Genomic DNA, 24,369 nt, shown 5'->3' with positions numbered 1-24,369 from the left:
CACAAATAGGCACTCAAAAAATATACATATATAGAGAGAGTATATATATATGTTGAATAAATGTTGAAATAATGATAAAATATTGGTTCTGGATCCAACTTAATAACCTTATTCCAACCTTAGTTATTTACTACAAGAGCAAATAACAGTCCTATAATGAGATAGAGAAAATAAAATATTCTCAAGGAATGGATACCATACATTCATGACAACTTGATGAAGTTCTCTTTCCCACAATATTAAGTAGTAGCCTACTTTGCATTAATACCAGACAAGTCATTTTATTAGTAAAGGTCTCCATTTCTAAAACTTCATTCTAAGAACTACTGACTAACTTGATAGATTAGGCATTTGAAAGAGTATTATGTGAACATAGGACCTATTCAACAATCCTAAACACATGCAAAGGGAGCAGTGCTTGAGCAGGGAGCCCTGGAAAACTAATCCAACATGGTTTTCATTAGAAAGTGGGCATAGCGGCCGGGTGCAGTGGCTCATGCCTATAATCCCAGCACTTTGGGAGGCTGAGGAGGGTGGATCACTTGAGGTCAGGAGTTTGAGACCAGCCTGGCCAACATGGTGAAACCCTGTCTACTAAAAATACAAAAAATTAGCCGGGCGTGGTGGTGGGCACCTGTAATCGCAGCTATTCGGGAGGCTGAGGCAGGAGAATTGCTTGAACCCAGGAGCTGGAGGCTGCAGTGAGCCGAGATCACACCACTGCGCTCCAGCCTGGGCAACAGAGACTCCATCTCAGGAAAAAAAAAAAAAAGAAAGAAAAGAAAAGAAAGTGGGCGTGGTAATACTTCCTTGTCATGTCATACTCCCGAAAGCCACTTACAGGCAACATGCTTCTAATACACTGGGCAGACATAAAACACAAGCACTAAAAGTAATAACCACAGCAAACAGGCTATCAGAAACTGCAAAACCTGCCTGGGCAGCTACCTTACCTTTTTAGGTAAAGCAGAAGTACTATGATCGCACCTGCGACGATGACTGGAACAATGAGTAACATGGTTATGTAGAGTGTGGAATTGCGCTTCTTACCTGGAGAATGAAAAGCAAACAGAAAGACTTGAGAAATAAAACCCTTTTAGCAATAAACCAAGCAGCAATTCTGTTAGCTAGTAAGATCACAAATATTTCTGCTCCCTCCCCCAACCTATTTTCCCAAGCTCTTCAATTATCTTATCTTCTGTTAAATTAATAGTTTTTAAAAAAAAGTCCTCCTCTGGTGCCTGAACTTCCCTAGGCGAGCAAATACCTAAAAGATTACCTGAAATTAGGATATTTTTTAAAAGACAAACATAAGCTTTATTCTCTTTCAAAAACTCAGAGACTAGGGCCTGGAACCATATTCATTAATTTAATCTGAATCAGAATCCCTTAAATTTGATGGTCTCATTTAAACTTTTGTTTGTTTGTTTGTTTTGAGACAGAATCTCTCACTCTGTCACCCAGGCTGGAGTGCAATAGCACGATCTTGGCTCACTGCAACCTCCGCCTCCATGTTTCAAGTGATTCTCCTGCCTCAGCCTCCTGAGTAGCTGGGACTACAGGCGCACACTACCACACCGAGTTAATTTTTGTATTTTTAGTAGAGACGGGGTTTCCCTATTTGGGCCAGGCTGGTCTTAAACTCTTGACCTCAAGTGTTCTGTCCGCCTCGGCCTCACAAATTGCTGGGATTACAGGCATGAGCCACTGCGCCCAGCCACATTTAAAATTTTATAGAAATAGACTGACCATTCTAAAAATGACAAAATACATGTTGTTTTCAACTACATAGTAAAAAATGTAGTAAACTCTCTTTTTCAAAATAGAGGAGGGCTGGGCTAGTGAGCTCAAACATTCATAATAAAAATTTCTCTATGTACATAAAATAATGTTTTCATAGCCTAAAATCACCATACAAAAACTGATAATAAAATTGTGTAGTGTTCAGGAGTTGGAAAGCCAACACACTGGAATTACCCAACTATTTTTTTGGTATCTGTAATAATGAGATAGAATCTCTTAAATCATAGTTGTCCCAGAAGATCTGAGACGGATGTCAGTGACATGCCCATTGTCCATTGTTCAGTAACTTTCAGAGAACTAACAGACTAAACTATGTATACTATCCAATACAATCCAATATTTCTTAACTGATAAAAAAAAAAACTTCAAGATCTTGCGCTGCTTTAAAGGAAGGAGTATAAACGAATGAGTGGTAACTGGAAAATAGCTATAATAGAAAGCAGGCACTGAAGAATTCTGTCTGACAAATACCAAATAACTGTTTGCTTTTAGCAAATAAACTGGAACATATCACATAGGGTTTTTTTTAAAAGTTCTTTTAAGCTATTTTGCCATGAAAGAAAGGTTTTTTTAAATAAAAATATTGCTTCTTAGAATAACTTTAAACATATTGATTGATGTTAGTCAATCGATAAAATCAATGGAATCATTTTAGCTAAGACTTTTAACATTATCTCCAAGATTCAAATAATGTTAAGATTCTAGTTTACATATAAGACTATATATACCTTAGCATTGATTCAAATATGATTACTACAAATGTATCTCATTGGAAAACATAAAAAAAATTTTTCCAGATCCAAGAGAAAAGGTATGAATGAAGCCCTTTGTAAGTATGCACGTGTGCGCGCGCACACACCCACACACACAGATTAAATGACAAAGAAGACTGAGCCAGGAGACATAGATGTGACTAGGGAAATTACTTTCCCTCAAAGATCCCTTCCAGCTATCTGATTCTACAGTTAAAAAGCATTCCCTCTGAACTGTACAAACTGGCCTCACATTTTCAAATTTCTACACAGTATCTGGTAAAGTTTGCCTGTTTGCTGTTATACTAAAATATCAAATAAATCGACACAAACCCTGTCCTACAAATCTGTACACCAACTAGTTTTCCAGAGATAGTGATTTTTTTTAATTTAATTTTTTTGAGACAGAGTCTCACTCTGTCACCCAGGCTGGAGTGCAGTGGCGCGATCTCGACTCACTGCAACCTCCGCCTCCCGGGTTCAAGCGATTCTCCTGCCTCAGCCTCCCGGGAGCTAGAACTACAGGCGTCTGCCACCATGTCCAGCTTATTTTTATATTTCAGTAGAGACAGGGTTTCACCATGTTGGCCAGAGTGGTCTTGTACTCCTGACCTCAAGTGATCCACCCGCCTCAGCCTCCCAAAGTGATGGGATTATAGGCATGAGCCATGGCGCCCAGCCCAGAGATAGTGATTTTTTAAAAAATTCATTCCACAAGTCATTAGAGCATACTATATTTAAGGCAGAGTGCCAGACCAAACCTGCAACATTATGGTGTCACTGTCCCTGGGAACAAATTACTATCTGAAAAACTGGACTCAGGTGACTGCTTCAGGCCCAACCAGGTTCAGGGTAGTGATTTCCAAATTTGAGAGAATACGGGAATCTCCAGAGGAGTTTGTTAAAACACAGTTTCAAGCATCTCACCCCAGCATTACTGTGTCAGAATCTCTGGGGTTGGTGCCTCCTCATCTATCTGCATATTTAACAAATATGTTCTCCCACACCCCTCCATGCCTCTGCAGATAATTTGTGGGTCTCACTCTCCATCCCAACCCACCCTCCCCACAAAGAAAAGAAAACCACTGTACTGTAGTGGCAAAAGCTCTAGCCTTAGCGTCAGGAACCACTTGCCAGCTGCCTGATCTTGATTGAGTTATTTGATGTTGCTAGGTCTCTCAATCTCTTCCTCTGGTAGGGGTTGAAAATGAGTCTCTATAGGGATCCCTTCCACTCTTGGACTTGGAGAATCTAACATGGCATCTCAGCATCATGAAGGAGGTGGGGAGAGTTTGCAAGGATGTTTCACTCTGCAGTCAACCCTCCGCCACCAGGCAACAGAGTTTAGCAGCCCCCAAGAGTAAGTGGGTAATTCCCTTCTCTGGCCCCCTCATTCACAAAGGGAGGAAAAGTGAGGAGAGGTTGGAATAGGATGAGAGGCAAAGGGGAAAGACTGAAAAAAGCTTGCAGAGTTTTGGTAAGAAGCAGGAAGGGTCGTTGGAAAGCTGGAATCACCCCTCCTCCTCATTGTCATCATCTTTCTGGTAGGTCCTGGTAGCGAATGTAGATGACCAGCATGTCAAAGCCAGTAAGGATGCAGAGGGAGCTGACCACCACGTAGGCGATGCACAGGAAGGGGTTCCTGCCACCCATCCACAAGATGCTGCTGAAGATGCGGAGCCTGTGGCCGCCAAATGCACGCAACAGGTAGTTGTAGGTGATGTTGACACAGTAGACACACCGCGGCAGCCCAGCTGAGTAGTCGCCCTGGCGGATGTGCCCGTACAGCTTGCGGAACAGCTTGCGGAACGTGGGCAGCGCTGCCATGCGCATCCACACCACGAAGTCCTGGTTGATGAAGCCGTTGTTGTTGGGGATGGGGCTGAGCTTGTCGTAGACCAGCCGGCGCCAGTTGGGCAGGGGTGCTGTGCCATGGAAGGCCAGTGCCAGGCTGCCGTTGACCAGTGGTGGGTTGCAGAACTTGATGGGGTAGTTGGTCTACCGGGTGATGCAGGTGCAGTGCGGTAGCGCGGCACCTCCACGTAGGGCTCGCCGGGCCAGCACTGGTGCCACAGCGAGGAGTCGTTGAAGAGGCTGTTGGTGATGACGTTGCAGGGTGCACGATGGGCAGGCGGCGCAGTGGGTGCACTCATTGACTGGATGGTGCAGCGTGCTGGGCAGCCCGCTCAGCTGCGCGTTGTCGTGGACACTCCATACCACCGGTTGTTTTGGTAGAAGTTGGTCAGCACGTAGTAGGGGTACACGGGGCCCTGGAAGAGCTCAGGCAGTGAGAAGTACCAGGCGCATGAGCAGATGGGCAGTGGCACACAGCCCTGGCCAGCCACAGCACACACCGAGCAGTTGCTGGTGCCCGGGTCGCCGGTGTAGTTGTACTCCAGCTCCTTGATGCTGGTGGAGGAGTAATAGAGGTCCAGGCTGATGAAGGCCAGGCCCACGTAGAAGAAGAGCTGCAGCCTAATGCTGGCCAACAGCAGCGGTTGCCAGGCAGGGAGGTGCTGCCACGTGAATGTGGTGGTGTTGAGCTGGTGGGCGCCCCCGGCTGTGGTGCTCCAGGTCATGGCAGCCACATGGGCTGACTGAGAGGGGCCCAGCCACGGGAGGCCTCCCCCTGTGCACTGGGTGAGCCCAGGGGATGCTCATGGGGTGGGTTTCCCCACCCGCTCAGGTAAATCAGAAGATCTTAACTAGTTTTAAATACTATTAACAAAGATGCTATATTAAATATGTAATCTTATTAACATTGACTACATATTTTACTGGTTACTTACCACTACTAAAATACCTAAAATAATCCTAACAACTACTATTATTCTTAAATAAGCACCTACTATATGTCTGATACCACACTAGGTGGTTTTGCATGCTTATCTCATATATATGCTATAATGATAGCATTATCTCCCATTTAAGCAGATGAGAAAGATAAGGCTCAGAGAGGTTTAGTAAGTCATCCGGAAGGATTTAGTAAATAATGGCATCAGGCCTCAAATTCCAGTTCCACTGTCCAATTCCAAAGCCTGCCTTGCTACATCTAACATATAGACTGTCATTTGTCTATATACAAATTCATTTTTCCCACTAGGTCATGAACATCTAGAAAGCATCATCAAGGCCTGGCACCGTTGTTTTAGGCAGTCACTAAGATTTCTCCACATGATTCCTGCCTCCTGATATTCATTCCCTGGTGTAATCCCCTCTCCTTGAGCATGGGCTAGACTAATTGACTCACTTCTAAAAAACAGAACAGCAGCAGTAATGGGATGTCATTTCTAAGGTTAGGTTATAAAAGACCATGGTTCCCATATTGCGTGTTCTCTCACACTGTTTCTTGCTTGGATTACTCACTTGGGAAAGCCAGTTTCCATGTCAGGAAGTAGCCCTATGGGGAGGTCCAAGTGGCAAGGAACTAAGGGAAGCAAATTACCACAAACTGAATGGCTTACAACAACAGAAATGTATTATCTCACAGTTTTGGAGGCTAGAAATCCAAAATGAAGGTGTCAGCAGGGCTATGCTCCCTCTGAGGGCTCTAGAGAAGAATCCCTCTTTGCCTCTTCCTAGCTTCTGGTAGCTCCTGGGAATCCTGGTTGTTCCTTGGTTGTAGCTGCATCTCTGCAATCTCTGCCTCCATCTTCACATGGCTTTCTTCCCTGTGTGTCTGTGTGTCTCTGTGTGGCTTCTCTTTTTATAAGGATACTAGTCATTAGATTAAGTGTCCACTTTAATCCAGCATGACCTCATCCTCACTTGATTATATCTGCAAAAATCCTATTTCCAAATAAGGTTACATTCACAGGTACCGGGGTTGGAACCTACGAACATACCTTTTTGGAAGATACAATTCAACCTGCAACAGCCTCCATCCAGCAACCAGTGAGGTACTGAGGCTTTCCAACAACTATATGAGTGAACTTGGAAATGGATGCTCTGTCCCCAGTCAAGCCTTCAGACATATTTCAGTTCTCATTGCAGCTTGACTGCAACCTCATGAGACCTCCAGCTAAGCCGTGGCTAGACTCCTGACTCACCGAAACTGTGAGATGGTAAATGTATGTTGGTTCAAGCCATTAAACCTTGGAGTAATTTGTTATACAACAATAAATAAACGAATACAACCATGCCTGGCACATAACTTGTTGAGCTTCTCAATTAATAGGGAATTGGCTACCTCGACAACCTGTTTGACCAATATACAGCTGTTTAAAAAGTTCTTAAGTTGGTTCTGTGTTGCCCCTTGGAGACACAAAAAGTAAAGCCTATTCCTTATTGTACCTGACAATAACTCAAATATTAGAAATCAGCAATCATGACTCCTCAAAGTTACTTTACCAATTGTTCCTTGCCAAGTTTTGAGATTCTTCAACATCCTGATTATCCTTTCAAGGATAGATTCCAGTCTGCCAAGGCAACTCCTTTAATGTGGTGCTCAGAATGGAATACTGCACAATTCTGATGTGGCCATAGCTCTGTGCCCCAACCTGCAGCATTCCTTTCTGGGTGCTGCACTTATCACTCCTAAGATTGTATATGCCTTTTTGACACATTTAAGATTACAATGTTGAGTCACATTGCACTTATAAAGCCGTGTATCCCACCCCACCACACACACATCCATAAAGCACAGGTCTTTCCAGTCCTGTACTTGAGCCTAGCTTGCTCAGCCTTTCAATTAATAAATGATTTTTTTCAAACTAAGGTACAGGTTTCTCTCTATTAAATGGCTCCACTCTTGTTTCTGCCAACCAGCATGTAGGACAGTCTCTAGTATTGTACAATGTGCAGATTTGATTATGCCTGCCTTTTTTTTTTTTTCTTCTTCCTTGAGACGGTCTCACTCTGTCACCGAGGCTGGAGGGCAGTGGCACAATCTCAGCTCACTGTAACCTCCGCCTCCCAGGCTCAAGAGATCTTCCCACCTCTGCCTCTTGGGTAGCCAAGACCACAAGCGTGCACCACTATATCTGGTTAATTTTTGTATTTTTTGTAGAGATGGGGTTTCACCATGTTGCTCAGGCTGGTCTCCAACTCCTGGGCTCAAGCGATCCTCCTGCTTCAGCCTCTCAAAGTGCTGGGATCACAGGCGTGAGTCACTGTGTGCAGCCTATGCCTGCTTTCTATATTTTGTTCAGTTTGTTAATAAAAATGGAAATGAGATAGAAAAGAACATAAAACCATTTGGATTATGGTTTTCTAAATAACTGTATACTGTCAATTAACCCTGGGTGGTTTGAAAGTGATTAAGAAGAAAATAAATTTCAATTGTAAGTACTCTTTTCCTGACATCAAGAGAGCATGACAGTCCCTTTCCCCAGTCTATTTTCTGCTTCAGCTTAGTTTTTATACATCAGTGTTTTAAATTTTAATAAAAATTCTGTTCTCTTACCTATACTCATTTCTTGGCTCCAATTACTCCAGAGTTTGTCATCCTCATAGCATAACTTATTTGTTTTGACTCTTATTCTGACTGTGTTCAAAGTATCAGGAAGAACACCAGGGACCATGAAACAAGATGTATTCTTAGGCATAAAATAAAAATACACAAGGAATATTACCAGTTTATTCTTTTTCACTGTTATTGAATCATAATACAATTATCTGCCAAATTCTGTCTATGGTTAAGACTTGGATTGCAATTCAAATTATCTTTGACTTTTCGAAAAAATTGTCAATAACTCACGGAACAACGTAATTTGTTTTTCTCAAAGCAGCTCATATTTAGGCTATGCTCCACTGCCAACTGCTCTAAGTCTAAACCCAAATAGCTAATGTTGAATTTACTGACCTCCACATTTCTCTCAAATTCTGGATTCTCACATTTAGCCTCTTGGACCTTGAAAATAAAAATAAATAAATAAACTAATGAGTCCTAAATGTTTAAAAACCCATTTTCTATCACTTAGTCATTTCTAACAAGCTTTCCTTTTATCCCATTAAAAGATGATCAGGTACAGTGAAAAAAGGTTGGCCTTTTTAAATAAATGGTGCTGGGTCAATTACATATGCATACGAAAAAAAAAAGATTCTTGACGCCCTACCTCACACTAGTCACAAAATCAGTTCCTGATATATTGCAGATTTAAATGTATAAGATAAAATGAATTAATAAATACATAACTATAGCAAGCTTTTAGATAAAAACAGAGAATATCTTAATGACCTTGAAGAAGGGAAATATTTCTTAAACAAGACCAAAAAAACCTCCCATATTAACCATAAAGGGAATTTTTTAATAAAGTCATCTATATTAAAATTAAAAACATTTGTTGATCAAATGACACCTTATAGGGAAATAAACAGGCAATGCATAGAGTGTGAGAACATATTTGCAATTTCTGACAAAGGACTTGCATATGTATTTTTTCTTACCCTACTTATAAGGCAAAAACAGAAAACCCAATTTTTAAAAAACTGGCAAAAGACTTGAACAGGCACTTCATAAGAGGATAAGCAAGTTGCGAATAAACATCTGAAAAAGTGTTCAACATCACTGGTCATGAGAAAAATGCAAATTAAATCCACAAGATAACAATACACACACTTACCTGACAACAAGAAGTGTTGTGAGGATATGAAGCATCTAGAACTCACAATTTCTGCTTAGTAGTGTAAACTGCACAACCATCCAGGAAAACTGTTATTATCTACTAGAGACAATCATATGTAACCTTATGACCCACATGCCTATATAAATGCCCCACACAAATGTACGCACATGTGTACCAAGAGACAAGTATGTGAACGTTCATAAGAACTCCATTCATAAAACCAAATGGGAAACTATCCAAACGTCCATCAATGGGAGAATGGATATAGTATGGTATATTCACACAATGGAATGAATGTAGTGAGAACGTACCATCTACAGCTATAAGAAACAACATTGGTGAATCTCATAAACATAATGTTGAGTGAAAAAAAGGGCAAACACACAAAAAAGTACATTCTGGGCCAGGCACAGTGGCTCACGCCTGTAATCCCAGCACTTTGGGAGGCTGAGGAGGGTGGATCACATGAGGCCAGGAGTTCGAGAGCCAGGAGCCTGCCTAACATGGCGAAACCTCGTCTCTACTAAAAAATACAAAAAAAAAAAAAAAAAAAAAAGCTGGGCTTGATGGCGTGTGCCTGTAATCCCAGCCACTCCGCACGCTAAGACAGGAAAATCGCTTGAACCCGGGAGGTGGAGGTTGCAGTGAGCTGAGATTGCACCACTGCACTGCACTCCAGCCTGGGTGACAGAGCAAGACTCTGTCTCAAAAAAAAAAAAGTACGTTCTATATAATTCCATTTATATAAAGTTTTAAAGTAGCAACAAAATCAATCTATGAGATTAGAAGCCAGGAGAGTAGCTGCTCTTTGGGAGGATAGCAACTGAAGGGGGCTTCTGTGGTGCTGGTTACATAGGTGAAAAATCATTTGTGAAAAATCATTGAGCTATAGGTTATGATTTGTGTAATTTTGTTCATGTATTATAACTCAGTAAAAACTTTTAAAAAAGAGACAGGGAGCGAGAAACCAGTGTCCCTTGTTGAGAGTATAAGATATAAAACTTGACTGGGTTGGAGAAAAGAAAGTGTAATGCAAAATTCTCCTCCACACAATAAAAGTCACTTGCTGTCTAATGTAAAGAGAATACTAATTTCCTTAAATGCAAGTATTTCCAAAATGGAGTAAAAAACACATGAAAATCTGTTGCTTAAATAGTCAACTTCTATCAAAGAGACGTTTAAACTTGGAACCAAGACCAGAACACATAGATATTATTTTTGACATTCAATGTCATTCACTAAATAGTTCCTACCAGCCTGTGTAAAGAGCTGAGAGGCCAAGCAAATGATGAAGGGACATCCTTTCAATATTTCATACAGAGGTTGAGAAAAAAAAAACCCCACTCAGGGGGCTAGTATACCCTATTACTGGCCATTTAGAATCGTAGACCTGTTGGGGAATCACAAGCGTCAACTACCAGTGAGGGATCAAGTTGCAAATTGATGTCCCTCCTCCCCTGGACCATCTCCCATATATAGAAATTCCAAACTTGCCGAATCAACCTGTAGATTTACGTCTCTAGGCTCTTGTTCAAATGTAAATCCCCCTGCATAGTTTACTGGCTCTTCAGAGACCACTAAGAGAAGGAAAGCCAGGGCACCAAGAAGATAGTCTGCTGGGAAGGTGGGGGTGGGGGGTGGGGGGTGGTCACAGACAAGTTGTTCCTTACTTCATAATTCTGTCATGAGCTACCTCTGACCACAGCCCCCATGTGATGGTACCAGTTCATGTTCCCGCTTACTTCCCCCTCTTAAGTGTAACACCAGGCAAAATAATTCCTCAAAAAGGAAAAAAAAGAAAAATCTAAGCAGCAGAGCTCAAAATCTGTGAGCACACAAAAAACTGATGACATTCTACATCTGCTAGGAGGAAGAATATTAAACTCAAGTGTACAAACAGAGTTAATTCCAAATAGAAAACAGTTCTGATTTAGGTAGATAACTTCCATAGTGTATGTGTTCTCTTCAGTTCAGAAGTTTGTTAAAAAAAAGAAAAAAGTAACTCAATTCAATAATAATTTATTAAATGATGATTGTGCACATGACATTATGCTAAGTATTCTTGGTCAAAGTTAAATACATGGAGACCAACCAACCTTTGAAGTGTTACTGACTTATTAGCTGTGTGGCTTGTAGCAAGTTACTTAACCTCTCTGAGCCTTAGTTTTTTCAATAAAATGTAGGTTAAAATAGTTACTATTTCATGGGTTGCTATGAGCTACTGTATTAAGAAGCACATAGAAGAGCATCTTTGTAGCACGCCATAAACACTTAATGAATGATAGCTATTGCTATTAAGAGGAAGTATTGAGGTGGTCTCTAGCGGTTAAGAATCCAAGTCTTAGCGTTACAACTTTGGTTAAATGTTGATTCTACCACTTACTAAAAATGTGACCTTAGGAGTAACTAAGTTTTCTTATCTTGTAAAATGGAGACAAAATAACAGGACCTAGATCCTTAGGGTTATTGTGAAGATTAAATGAAACAATTCAGATATAGTGCTTATTAAGATACCTAGCACATAGTAATCACTCAATACAGGTTAGCTGCTATTTAGTAGCAGGAACTGCACAAAGTAGACAGCACCAAACTCCTTCCTACAGAAGTCTATATTTTCTTTTTTTAAAAAATATCAACTTTTAAATTCTGAGGTACATGTGCAGGGTGTGTAGGTTTGTGACATAGGTAAAAGTGTGCCATAGTGGTTTGCTGCACAGATCAACCCATCACCCAGGTATTAAGCCCAGTATCCATTAGTTGTTCTTCCTGATGCTCTCCCTCCTCCCACCACACCCCCCACAGGCCCCAGTATGTGTTGTTCACCTCCATGTGTCCATGTGTTCTCATTGTCCAGCTCCCACTTATAAGTGAGAACATGTGGCATTTGGTTTTCTGTAGGAGTCTATATTTTCAGTGGAGAGAAAATGCATACATGTGATAGGTTAAACAGCAGAAAATAATTGAGTGGCAAAATGAATACTATCTCAGGATTTCAGACATGCATCTCAGGATTTCAGACAGGAGAGAACAGTAAAGACTGGAGTAAACAAGTGTATTTCAGCTTTCTGATAACTCCTTTTGTTGTAAATTCAAGTACCAGCCCCTTTCCACATGGAAGCCCTTAGATTTTTCCCTTTGCTGCATTTCATGGGGCACTTAATTTCTGGTACTAGTGATGATTATTATATTTCAGCAGAAGGATTCATAATGCAAATGCCCAGAAGAGCATTTGCTGTTCTGTTCTGCTGTGGACTTGGTCACTCCCTCTGGAGTTGGAATTATAGCCTGTCAACACTGGCTTATTTTAGCAAGCATTTTGGAAGTTCCATGATGAGCTAAAACAACTGGACCAAGGAATTTACCCACGTGCGAGATGCTAGGCTCCTTTAAAAGCCAATATAAAACACTTCACTTCTAATCTCTAAAACTCAAACACACAAAGGGTCCAGGCAGGTAGCAGACAAGTGAGTGGTGCAGTCTTCATGGTCTTAAGGCGCCATCTTATGGACATACACTCTTAAAGTACTACGATTTAAAATCTGGGCAAAAAATTCAAATCTAGTAAACAAACAAACAAACAAAACACGACTTTGTGTTCCACACAAAAAAGTGTGAGGCCCTAGTTTGTGACCTTTACCCTAAAGCAGAACAACTGGACTGATGTCCTGAGATTATAGTACACTCTGGTCAGTGTCCTACAGGGCCTCTAATTAGCATGTTCTGCATTTGATTCTGAATAGCATACAGGCACATAATCCAACAAATATTGACTACTCAAATCTGATTACTTTAGTTGCCACAAACTCCAAGAAAACAGAATGGTATTATCAGAGCCTCCAAAGTGTCTGCAAGATCTGATGTCTGCCTACTGCTTAGACATCTTTTCCTGCTACATTTTGTTCACACCACCCTCCTTTCTGTTCTCTCACACATGCTAAGCTCATTTTTGCCTCAGAGTCTGTATCTGCTGACCCCCTACACCCAGATCTTCACATGGCTAGCGTCTGCTCATCATTCTGGTCTCATCTCAAATGTTATTACCTCAGATGATTTCCCTACCTAATATTCCCTCTCGTTCTCCCAGTCACTCTACTACATCAGCCCATTTTATTTTCTTCACAGCACTCATGCTCTGAAATTAGCTTGCTTATTTACTTACGTTTTCTATTACGTAGGTTTCATGAAGAAAAAAACTTGTCAGGTGTCATGTTCACTGCCTTATCCCTAGCACACAAAAGAGTGCTTGGCATGTGGTGGATATTTAATAAGAACGTGTTGAGCAAATGAATTATCGTTTAATAGGCCTTTCTAAGAAGCTTACAGATGAATAAATGGCTTGAAACTTGCAGCTGATACTATCATACCATAAATCTTCAAATCTTCCACCATGCCTTATTTTAGACAAGAAGTTTCATTACCATCGTCATCATAAGGTGACAAATGTAAGAGCTATGTTTCATTGATATTTCAACGTAAGAAATTCAAGTAAAAGAAAAATAGCCAAATAAAAACAATAATTTTAAAACCTTACGTAGAAAACATTATGTGTCTCAGTTTGGCTGTTATTGACTTCTACTTCATAAAATAGGCATCTGCTAATAAAATTCTGTGGATTCTCCCATTGCACATATAGGTCATCATTGTGGAAGGAGAGGTTTTTAATATGTGGAGGATCAGGTTTCACTGAAAAACAAAAATAGAACACAAGTAAGCTTCCAAAGCTTGATTATACACACAAACACACAGTCGGCCCTCCATATCCATGGATTCCACATTCATGAATTCAACCAACCATGAACTGAAAATATTTTTTAAAAAATAGCATCTGTGCTGAACATGTACAGAGTTTTTTCTTCTCATTTATTCCCTAGATAATATAACAACTATTTACATAGCATTTACATTGTATTAGGTATTATAAATAATGTAGACATGATTTAAAGTATGTGAGAAAATATGCATAGGTTATATGCAAGTACTATGCTACTTTTTATCAGGGACTTGAGCATCCATGGATTTTGGTATCCTTGGAAGTTCCTGGAAGCAATCCCTCACTAATACTGAGAGACAACTGCGTATATATGCAGGGTTCATAAAGTTAAATCAAAACAGAGCTGATGCATTTAGTGGCCTTTCATGATCAGATACATAGTTTTAGAATTTCTGATTAGCCACAATTATAGAAGAAGTTTATTTAAAACTGCCTAGTAAAATGAATTTAAGGAACATATTTGGGGTATCTAGCAGATGATATGAACTCTGACCTGCATCTGGTTAGAAAATGGCCAGGGTATAATCAGGACATCTAGATGCAACATAGAGAATAAAGAAAGGCTTGGATCCAGATGTACTTCCACCTGATGAGTAATAAGGCACCAGATACAAGGGGCTTCCCTAGTTGTCACTTATTAATGCCAATCAAAGACCACCATTAAAACATTGGCTTAGTCTCTGACACACACTGCAACATAAATGCACCTCAAGGAAATTATGCTAGGTAAAATAAGCCAGTCACAAAAGACAAATATTGTATGAATCCACTCCTATGAGGTATCTTAAGTAGTCAAATTCATAGAAACAGAAAGTAGAAAGGTGTTTGCTAAGGGCGGAGGGGAGGGGAAATTAATGTTTAATGAACAGAGTTCGGTTTTGCAAGATGAAAAAGTTCTAAAGAGCTGCTGCACAACAATGTGAATATACTTAACACTACCGAACTGTACACTTAAAATGTTTATGATGGTAATTTTAATGTTGTGTGTTTATAACCACAATTAAGAGTAAAATACTTTGGGAGCCAAGGTGGGTAGATCGCTTGAGCTCAGGAGATTGAGACCAGCCTGCGAAACATGGCAAAACCCAGTCTCTACAAAAAATACAAAAATTAGCCTGGCGTGGTGGCACACGCCTGTGGTCCCAGGTACTCGGGAGGCTGAGATGGGAGGGATAGCTTGAGCCCGGGAGGTCAAGGCTGCAGTGAGCTGTGATCACGCCACTGCATTCCAGCCTGGGCAACAGAGACCCTGTCTCAGAAAAAGAAAAAAATAATTTATTTTTAAAAATGCATTAGCCTGGTCAATTTACTTTTTCAGGAGTCAGCTATACTTAAGACCAAGCAATAGAAGATAATGGGTAATTAACAGAAAACAACTTGAAGATATCATCTTCTATCTGAGAAGGATCTTCCTTCTTCCTTTATGTCACCATTAATATCCAGAGAGAAAAACAGCAAAATAAGACTTAAAAGGTCATCTAAGATAATCTGCCAAACAAAGACAAGGGCTCTGCTTCAGCTTACTCCACTAGGCAAAATACTCCAACCTCACTCGCTTGGCCTACAAAGTAAGCTGACTTTGGTACCCTATTAGAATTCACTTCTATGACTATCTAAGCCAGAATCTGAGCTCCCAGTTGGGATAGTTCAACAAATAAACCATTACGCTAATGGAATTTGCTTTAGTAATTTACACAATGTGTTAATACGCTTTATGTCATTTGGACCTTATGACAATTTTTTTAGATAGAGGGAGATTATATATTCCATTTCACAGATAAGGAAATATTTGAAGGGGGTTTATATGCCTTGCCCAAAGTGGAGGAGTTAGAACCTAATCAGATAATTTGTGTTCAAGTTGAGGGTGCTTTCTAACAGGCTGACATGCAGCTGGCACCCACAGTTAAGGCTATACTGGTTTTTCTAACTGATCAGTGCCCATGCCATACAGAATGTTAAATATTTTGAATATCACCCGATTACACTACCTTAAGTCTATGCCTTTTCTAAGAGACAGACTATTTAGGAACTATATATGATCATTATGAGTATCATCCTCTTTAAGTATCAAGAGACTAGACCTTAGAGTCAGATGGCCTGGGTTCCTGCTATGATTTGAATGTTTATCTTCTCCCAAACTCATGTTGAAACTTCATCCCCAATGTGGCAGTATGGAGAGGTTGGACCTTTAAAGAGATAATTGGGTCATGAGGGTTCTGCCTTCATGAATTGATTGATCTATTGACCGACTAATGGATTATCATGGGAGTGGGACTCGTGGATGTATACAAAGAAGAAGAGAGACCTGAGCTAGCATGCTCAACTCCCTAACCATGTGATGCCCTGTGCTGTCTTGGGACTTTGCAGAAAGTCCCCACAAACAAGAAGGCACTCACCAGATTTGGCCCCTTGACCTTCCACTTCCCTGCCTCCAGAACTCTAAGAAATAAATTCCTTTTCTTTATAAATTACCCAGTCTCTGGTATTCTGTTATAAGCAACAGAATACCAGAAAATACCAAACAAAAAATGAACTAAGACAATTCCAATGTTGGTTCTACAACTAACTGTTCTAACTCTCAGTGTACTCTAAACAAGGATAAAGCATCTGGCACATGTGTTCAATAAAAAGAATTTCCAAGTTTACTTCTTTAAAAAGGATCTATCAAAGAAAGTTATACATCAATATAGTCCCTTGTTTCAGAAGATCTTAAACCCAGAATCATCATTTTTTATTATTTGTATTGATTGTGCAAAAGATATAACACACTTTTTATCCATACTGTTTTAGAGGACTTCTAAAACTTACCACGGGAAGTTAAAGGCACTATATTGAAGGATGGTTTAATTTTTCCTGCATTATCCTTGACCATTATTTGGACACTGTGTTGTTCAAAACTGGAATCCTTCACTTTGGTCAGATCAAAGGAACAACCAAAGTATTGGCCTTCTCTATAGATGTTTTCACATTGATGAATTTTTTCCAGGCTTCTGTGCCTACAAGATAAAATGAGACAATCTTCTGCATTATATTGAACAGAGTATTCAAGAATAAGAGCAGGCTGGGCGCGGTGGCTCACACCTGTAATCCCAGCACTTTTGGAGGCTGAGGCAGGCGGATCACTTGAGGTCAGGAGTTGGAAACCAGCCTTGCCAACATGGTGAAACCCTGTCTCTACCAAAAATACAAAAATTAGCCGGGTGTGGTGGCAGGTGCTTGTAATCCCAGCTACTCAGGAGGCTGAGGAAGGAGAATCTCTTGAATCTGGGAGGCAAAGGTTGCAGTGAACTGAGATTGCACCACTGCACTCCAGCCTGGGTGACCGAGTAAGACCCTTCCACAAAAAAAAAAAAAAAAAAAAAGGCAGAATTCTTTTTAATGACTGAGATGTCCATGAAAAGCAATATTTGCAATGGGCAAGATAACTTTTTTTAAAAAAAACCCTATTTTACAATGTGACTCATTTCATATGCTAGGAAGAAAAGACTGTTTTCTTTTTTTTTTTTTTTTTTTTTTTTTTTGAGACAGAGTCTCACTCTGTCTGCCCAGGCTGGAGTACAGTGGCACGATCTCAGCTGACTGCAGCCTCCGCCTCCCGAGTTCCAGTGAATCTCATGCCTCCCGAGTAGCTGGGATTACAGGCACGCACTACTACGCCCGGCTAATTTTTGTATTTTTAGTGGAGACAGGAGTTCAGCATGTTGGCCAGGCTGGTCTCAAACTCCTGACCACAAGTGATCCACCCGCCTCGGCCTCCCAAACTGCTGGGATTACAGGCGTGAGCCCCTGCACCCAGCCTAGATTGTTCCTTTTTGATGAACACTGGTACTGTCAGCAGCTATAGAGACTACAGGAGGCCTATTTCTTCTGTATAAGAGAAGACATTCTAAGGCTGGGATTAGAAGTTTCATGCTTCTTGAAAATGCCTATCTGCTGAATTCTACGATTCCTCCTCTGGTCCCTCTGCCCTGCTCCTTCCTTGTTTCTTGGCTTGTTCTGTTCCCTCCTCCCTCTTCCAGCAGAGGGGGAGTAGGAGGACTACTCACATTCTTCCCTCTTTCTGACTCCCTCATCCACTCACATCCAGTTTATCACTCTCTCATCCTTCGACTACAGTTTCTATGCTGGTAATTCCTAATCCTGACATCTCACCTCAGAACAAATCCCAGATCTCCAACTGCTCCATTTGAGTGTTCTACCATTGCCTCAAATCCAGTGTCCAAAACACATCATGCACCCTCTTCTCCACCAAACTGTTTTTTCTTCCAACCTTCCCATTATCAGCCAGAGCTCATTTTCTTTGGGCTCCTAGATTAGATAATTTAAATTAAAATCACCTTTTCCCCCACCTCTGTTCCCTGTATTCTATTACCAAATTCTGTTCTTTCTTCCTTTGCAAAGCTTCATGGATCCTCGTCTTTTATGATACATCCATTGCCCACACCCTGAGATTCATACCCTAATGACTACAGGCTCCATTGCTTCTTCAGATTGACCTCCCTGATCTTCATTATTAGTGCCCTCCAATCACTGCCAGGTCAATGTTCTAAAACATAATGGCTTTCTAAGTGTCTCACTCCACTGTGTGGCTTTAACTGTCTTCCATAAGCAGTATTACAGGTACCTTATTTCCCATTTCTCCTCGACACATACCTTTCCCCAAAGATCATCAGCACCTAGCCCAGCGCAGGCAGACAATGTGTTTATTACACTTTTTTTTTTAGTCTAGGCTATCAGAGAACTGTTTTGTAGTAACTGGCAGAAGACAGAGTCAAGTCTTACATCATCAGCCACAAAGGGAGTTGCACAAAGGTTTTGCAGAAAAGGAAGACAATTTTAAGAAAAATGAACTGAGAGTAAAGAGTCCCAAATCCTTAACCTGTTACCTCAGAATCCTCTGTACTACTTTAAAATGCAGCTTTCTCAAACCCTCTCCCAGAAAATCTGATTTAGAAGGTTTTGCCAGGACCTAGGAACCAGCATTTGAACAGCAATTCTCCAGGAGATTCTGCTGCAAGTCAGTTTAAAAAAAAAAACTCAGAGCTAATGTATTTATTCCTTCAAAGGCTGCACAAAGGAATGCTTCGATATAGAAAATGCTTTTTTCCTTCAATAGGTAGTACATAAGCTTTTCCCCCTCGTTGCAGCGCCCTGTGGTTTATGAAGAAAACAGTGTTGTAAAAATGAAGTTATTGTCATGACTAGTTTTTGGATCAGACAGTCCTGGAATGTTTTCCGTCCATGGCCAAAAACAGAAACTGAAGAAATTTAATGACATTTTTCTTACATAACTAAAGAAAGCCATGTGTAAAATTGTTTTTAATGATGAAAGGAACTCCTCGAATGCACAATCTTCTTGATCCCTTTTTCATTTCTGTACCCTGAGTATTCTGCATATGCTCATGGATCTCAGATAATGAAATTTTAAAACAATTTTGTTGTAATTTAGAAATAATTATAGAAGGGAAAATACTGGTTCTGAATAGATAACATTTCTTGAATTCTTGTGAAACATTAACCTAAAACAGCAGGTGATTCCTGTTAAAATTTATATACTGAATTCATCTGCAGAGTCACACTGCAGATATGAGAAGGAAATTGACAAATTAAAGACTATTCTCCCAACTCAGAAGATGATTAATGTGGTAAAAAAAAAAAAATCCCTAAAATTCGTTGGCATGACTAGTCTGCAGCTCTTCAGGCCAGGGTCTGTTCAATGCCAGACTGTCCCTACAGGGACACAAGTCATTGCCCTAGGGCTTCAATGAATTATTTTGATTTCAAAAAATGACTCCAGGCCAGGCGCCATGGGTCACGCCTGTAATCCCAGCACTTTAGGAGGCCGAGGTGGGTGAATCACTTGAGGTCAGGAGTTCCAGACCGGCCTGGCCAACATGGTAAAACCCTGTCTCTACTGAAAATACAAAAATTAGCCAGGTGTGGTGGCACGTGCCTGTAATCCCAGCTACTCAGGAGGTTGAGGCTGGAGAATCACTGGAACTCGGGAGGCGGAGGCTACAGTGAGCCGAGATGACACCACTGCACTCCAGCCTGGCGACAGAATGAGACTCTGTCTCCAAAAAAAAAAAAAAAGAAAAAAAAGAAAGACTCCGTATTTTATGGTTGGGGGTTAGGGAAAACAGTCTCTGGCAGTTTGTTTGATGTGATTTATACTGGTACCTAAACCATTTCTGGTGCTTGCTAATGAGCACTGTGTCTTGACTCCCTTTCTTTTGTGGTTTTGATTAGAAAGGATCTATCTAGAGGAGAGCAAGAAAGAAGGAGATATGGGTTAGGTACTAATTCTGTGAGACGGGAAGAGGCCAGCACTGTGTACTGACTGCATCTGCAAAGGAGTGGGGATGAATAACAATAATAATAATAATAAATAGTATTTTTTTTTTGAGATGGAGTCTTGCTCTGTTGCCCAGACTGGAGTGCAGTGGTGCGATCTCGGCTCACTGCAAGCTCTGCCTCCCGGGTTCACACCATTCTCCTGCCTCAGCCTCCTGAGTAGCTGGGACTACAGGTGTCCGCCACCACGCCTGGCTATTTTTTTGTATTTTTAGTAGAGACGGGGTTTCACCGTGTTAGCCAGGATGGTCTGGATATCCTGACCTCATGATCCACCTGCCTCGGCCTCCCAAAGTGCTGGGATTACAGGCGTGAGCCACCACGCCTGGCCAATAGTAATAATAGCTATCATGGATTGAGCACTTACTCTACATATGCTAGCAGCTAGTCATGGCTCTAAACACTAGCCCTCACAACAACCTTAAGAAGTAGGCACTATTATTACTATCTCCATTTCACAGATTATGAAACTAAGGCTGAGAGAGAAGGGACTTACCCAAAATCACACTAAAGTAAGGAAGAGAGCCAGGATTTCAACCCAAGCAGTGTGGCTCCAGAAAGAATAAGCTGTGGGGTGGTAAGGGGATAAGATACAGAATCTATACCAGCACCATCCAACAGAACTTTCTGGGATTATGGAAATGGTTGCTATCTGTGCTGTCCAATACAAGAGCCACTCATCACTTGTGAAAGTGGTTGGCGAGACTATGCAACTGAAGTTTTAATTTGATTCAATTTTAATTGATTTAAATTAAAATGTAGCTAGCCACATGTAGCCAGTGGCTCCTATACTGGATGGCACAGAACTACACTACAGAAAGAGCCCCTGCTGATGACCAGCTCTGGGACTGTGTATGACAAGAAGTAGGCTAGGTGCGGTGGCTCATGCCTATAATCCCAGTACTTTGGGAGGCCGAGACGGGCTTGAGCCCAGGAGTTCGAGAGCAACCTGGGCAACATAGCAAAACCCTATCTCTACAAAAAACACAAAAATTAGCTGGGCATGGTGGTACACACCTGTGATCCCAGCAACTCAGGAGGCTGACATGGGGGGATGGCTTGAGCCTGGATGGTTGAAGCCGCAGTGGGCAATTATCACACCAACTGTACTTCAGCTTGGGCAACAGAGCAAGACCCTATCGCAAAAAAAAGTAGGATCCTTGATACCTGCCCCCTTAGATGCTGGTGACCCACCACTATCTTGGAATTGCATCTTGAGCGACCTCCAGTGGCTGTGCAGATTGTTCCCTGCAAAAAGACATCAACTGAGGGCTGAAAGCCAGCCCAAGTACCATCTGCTCTCAGCTTTGGTGAGAGCCTGCTTCAGCCCAGAGGAAGAGGAATGCTTTTTCAAATTGGTCAGTCCAGGTTTTTTTGTAATTCATTCACCCAGAGGAAACATTCTTTTAACAATTTGCATTGAGACTTTGTTTTTGCTAGTATATCCCCAAGGCACTTCCCTATTTTTGTCTTAGAAGAACCCCAAGGACTAGGCTACCATCTGCCTCCAGTGCCACCCTGATTCTAATAGCTGGGATAATTTTCTACCCAGTCTGCCATGGAATGAGATATAGTTTTAAGACTTCTTCCCTTCTTTTCCAGTCCCTTATATAGACATAGATTCTTTAAAGGTTTTCCCTGTGGTTTTACCAATAATGACTCCAGGGAAAACAAGAGGGTTTAATAGCATAATAAACACATGGATGCTGCCAACTCACAAGACATCTTAAAAGCCTGTGTAACGGCTCTCCCTAAACTTTACTACAACATCAACAGCCAGGCTACTCCTTCTTATTAAGGCTTAGTTCTTTGGCCCCTTCTTAGCAATTCTTTAGGGAGCTGGATCTACTCAATCCTTCTCTCTTTTTATTCATGAACCATAATATTCCTCAGTTGCTTATACCTCATAAGTCATCACCGCAACCCCGAATATTCTCTAGCTTTGGATCCTACCAAACATTCACAACTTATTTATGGAATACCTACTATATATCAGGCACCAGGAGAAACAAGACACAGCTCCTGCTCTCAAGAGAAACTGAAGCCTGTAGCAGGCTACCACCAAGTAACAGGAAATGACAACACAATGTGCTGGGTAGTATGACACAAGAAATTGCAAGGTGCCGTGAGACAAGAGGAAGGGACACATGTCTAGATTTGAGAGGTCAAGGAAGGCTTTCTGGAGAGGAAATGGTGTCTGGGCTGAAATAAGGATAAAGACAAATAAGAGGCATCCAAATGAAAAGGAAAGGCCTAGGCTACAAGAGGATGCAGAATGTTTCCACTATTCTGTTTGAATATTCTGTTTGAAATCTAGTGTTCTGTTTGAGTATTTGAAGAAAGCAGTCTGAGGAACTGAAAGAAGTTTGCTGCGGGCGAATGGTAGGCTGCAAGAGGGGCGGGGGTGCATGGAGGCAGATGCAACCGAGTCTGGAGAGGTTGACAGGGGCCAGGTCTGTCATAAAGCGATTTGTCTGTCATGCTGGAGAGTTTGGACTTTAACCTAAAGCCACCAGGGAGCCACTGAAGGGTTTTAAGTAAAGGAGAAACAACAGGTACCAAGAGTGAGCAGGTGAAACTACAAAACCTCAAATGAGATTTACATCAGGGGGGAAAAAAGAAACAGACCTCAGACATAACCACACAGAACTTCTGGCTCCACCTGCAGGATTTCCCAACTTTGCCAGGAGGATCCTTCCACCAGGGAGGAGTGCGGATGTGAATCCTGGGGCAACTTTGGAGGTTTTCATCCAAAAATGTGTGTTACTTTTTTTTTTTTTTGCATTCTATTCCATGATATAGCTATGAGTGTTTTAATGTATCAAAAATGCTTTCCATCATGTCATCAGGCAAAATAGACACTCTAGCATAAAAGGCCATGTTTATCCAGTAGCTTCACAAGTCTTGGACATGGCTCTCCACATCCCATTCTCTCAGAAGAAGTCTTAACAAATGACAGTCAGGGAACAAGGCCATGTAGAGGCAGACTGCCTATGCTAGGTCTCCCCTTCTCCACCCTGACATCACAACGATTAAATACCTCCATTTCTCAAAATGCTCTTCCCCAGAGGCCAGCATCAGAGAAACTCCCCCATCTAGGCAGTCTTCCTCCTTCATCAAAGCCTCTCAGTCCCCTCTCCATCCAGCCATCCACCTCCCCTCGACCACCACCCCAAGCTCCAACCTAACTTCCCACAGGAATCTATCTATCCCTCTGCAACAGCCTTCAGCATACACTGTCTTACTTAATTTAATGCAGGTCACTGTATCAGGCACTATCTTCTCCTCTATATTTTGAGCTTTAGGAGAGAAGAGATATGTTTTTTGTCTCTGCTGTGCATTCAGTGGTTTATCCACAAAGTGTTCTAAATAAAGGTTTACTGAATTAAACTGGATTAACCTGGTCTTTCTTCCTTGTTCTGTTGCTAATAATTCTAGGCTCTAAAGGGAATGATGGAAGACTAACTTAGAAATTTAACAAACTTTGTAGTAGATATAGTCACAAATACCAAATACTAAAGTATCAAATATCAAAATATCAAAGTTGTTTTGCAGGAAGCTAAACTACTTTTTGAGGCTGGGTGTGGTGGCTCACACCTGTAATCCCAGCACTTTGGGAGGCCGAGATGGGCAGATCACTTGAGGCCAGGAGTTCGAGACCAGCCTGGCCAACACGTTGAAACCCTGTTTCTACCAAAAATACAAAAATTAGCCAGGCATGGTGGTGCATGCATGTAATTCCAGCTGCTTGGGAAGCTGAGGCAGGAGAATCACTTGAACCCAGGAGGCAGAGGTTGCAGTGAGCCTAGATCTCACCACTGCACTCTAGCCTGGGTGACAGAGCAAGACTCTATCTCAAAAACATAAATAAACAAACAAACAAACAAACAACTTTTTGACCCCGGACATATCATTTTCCTTTTTAAAAGTAGACATCAATAACTCATACATTGCTAGTGGAAATGTAAGGTGAACTAACTTCTTTAGAAAACAGTTTGGCATTAAAAAAAAAAACTAAATAAGCCATTACTATATGACCCAGCAATTGCACTCTTGGGCATTTATTCCAGAGAAATGAAAAGTTATGTTCATATAAAAATCTGTATGTGAATATTTACAGTAG

General features: G+C 41.2%; 1 protein-coding gene and 1 pseudogene across 2 annotated transcripts in view; both read right to left on the bottom strand.

The window, feature by feature from the left end:
• Positions 1-24,369, bottom strand: part of IL13RA1 (interleukin 13 receptor subunit alpha 1) — a 77,504-nt gene that overhangs the window by 30,087 nt on the left and 23,048 nt on the right. For both annotated transcript variants that reach the window (XM_016943710.3, XM_016943711.3), the window contains exons 5-9: positions 16,701-16,888; positions 13,653-13,804; positions 8,359-8,406; positions 7,960-8,092; positions 954-1,050 (exon numbers count right to left, since the gene is read on the bottom strand). In XM_016943710.3, the coding sequence (XP_016799199.2) occupies positions 954-1,050; positions 7,960-8,092; positions 8,359-8,406; positions 13,653-13,804; positions 16,701-16,888 (618 nt within the window). The remainder of the gene's footprint in view (positions 1-953; positions 1,051-7,959; positions 8,093-8,358; positions 8,407-13,652; positions 13,805-16,700; positions 16,889-24,369) is intronic.
• LOC134809328 (cell cycle control protein 50B-like) lies at positions 3,971-5,228 on the bottom strand (annotated as a pseudogene).

This window comes from Pan troglodytes, chromosome X (genome assembly GCF_028858775.2).
Source record: "Pan troglodytes isolate AG18354 chromosome X, NHGRI_mPanTro3-v2.0_pri, whole genome shotgun sequence".
In the NCBI taxonomy this organism is placed as follows: Eukaryota; Metazoa; Chordata; class Mammalia; order Primates; family Hominidae; genus Pan; species Pan troglodytes.
The sequence above is the reverse complement of the archived record's forward strand: the minus strand, read 5'-3'. Positions and strand labels throughout refer to the sequence as shown.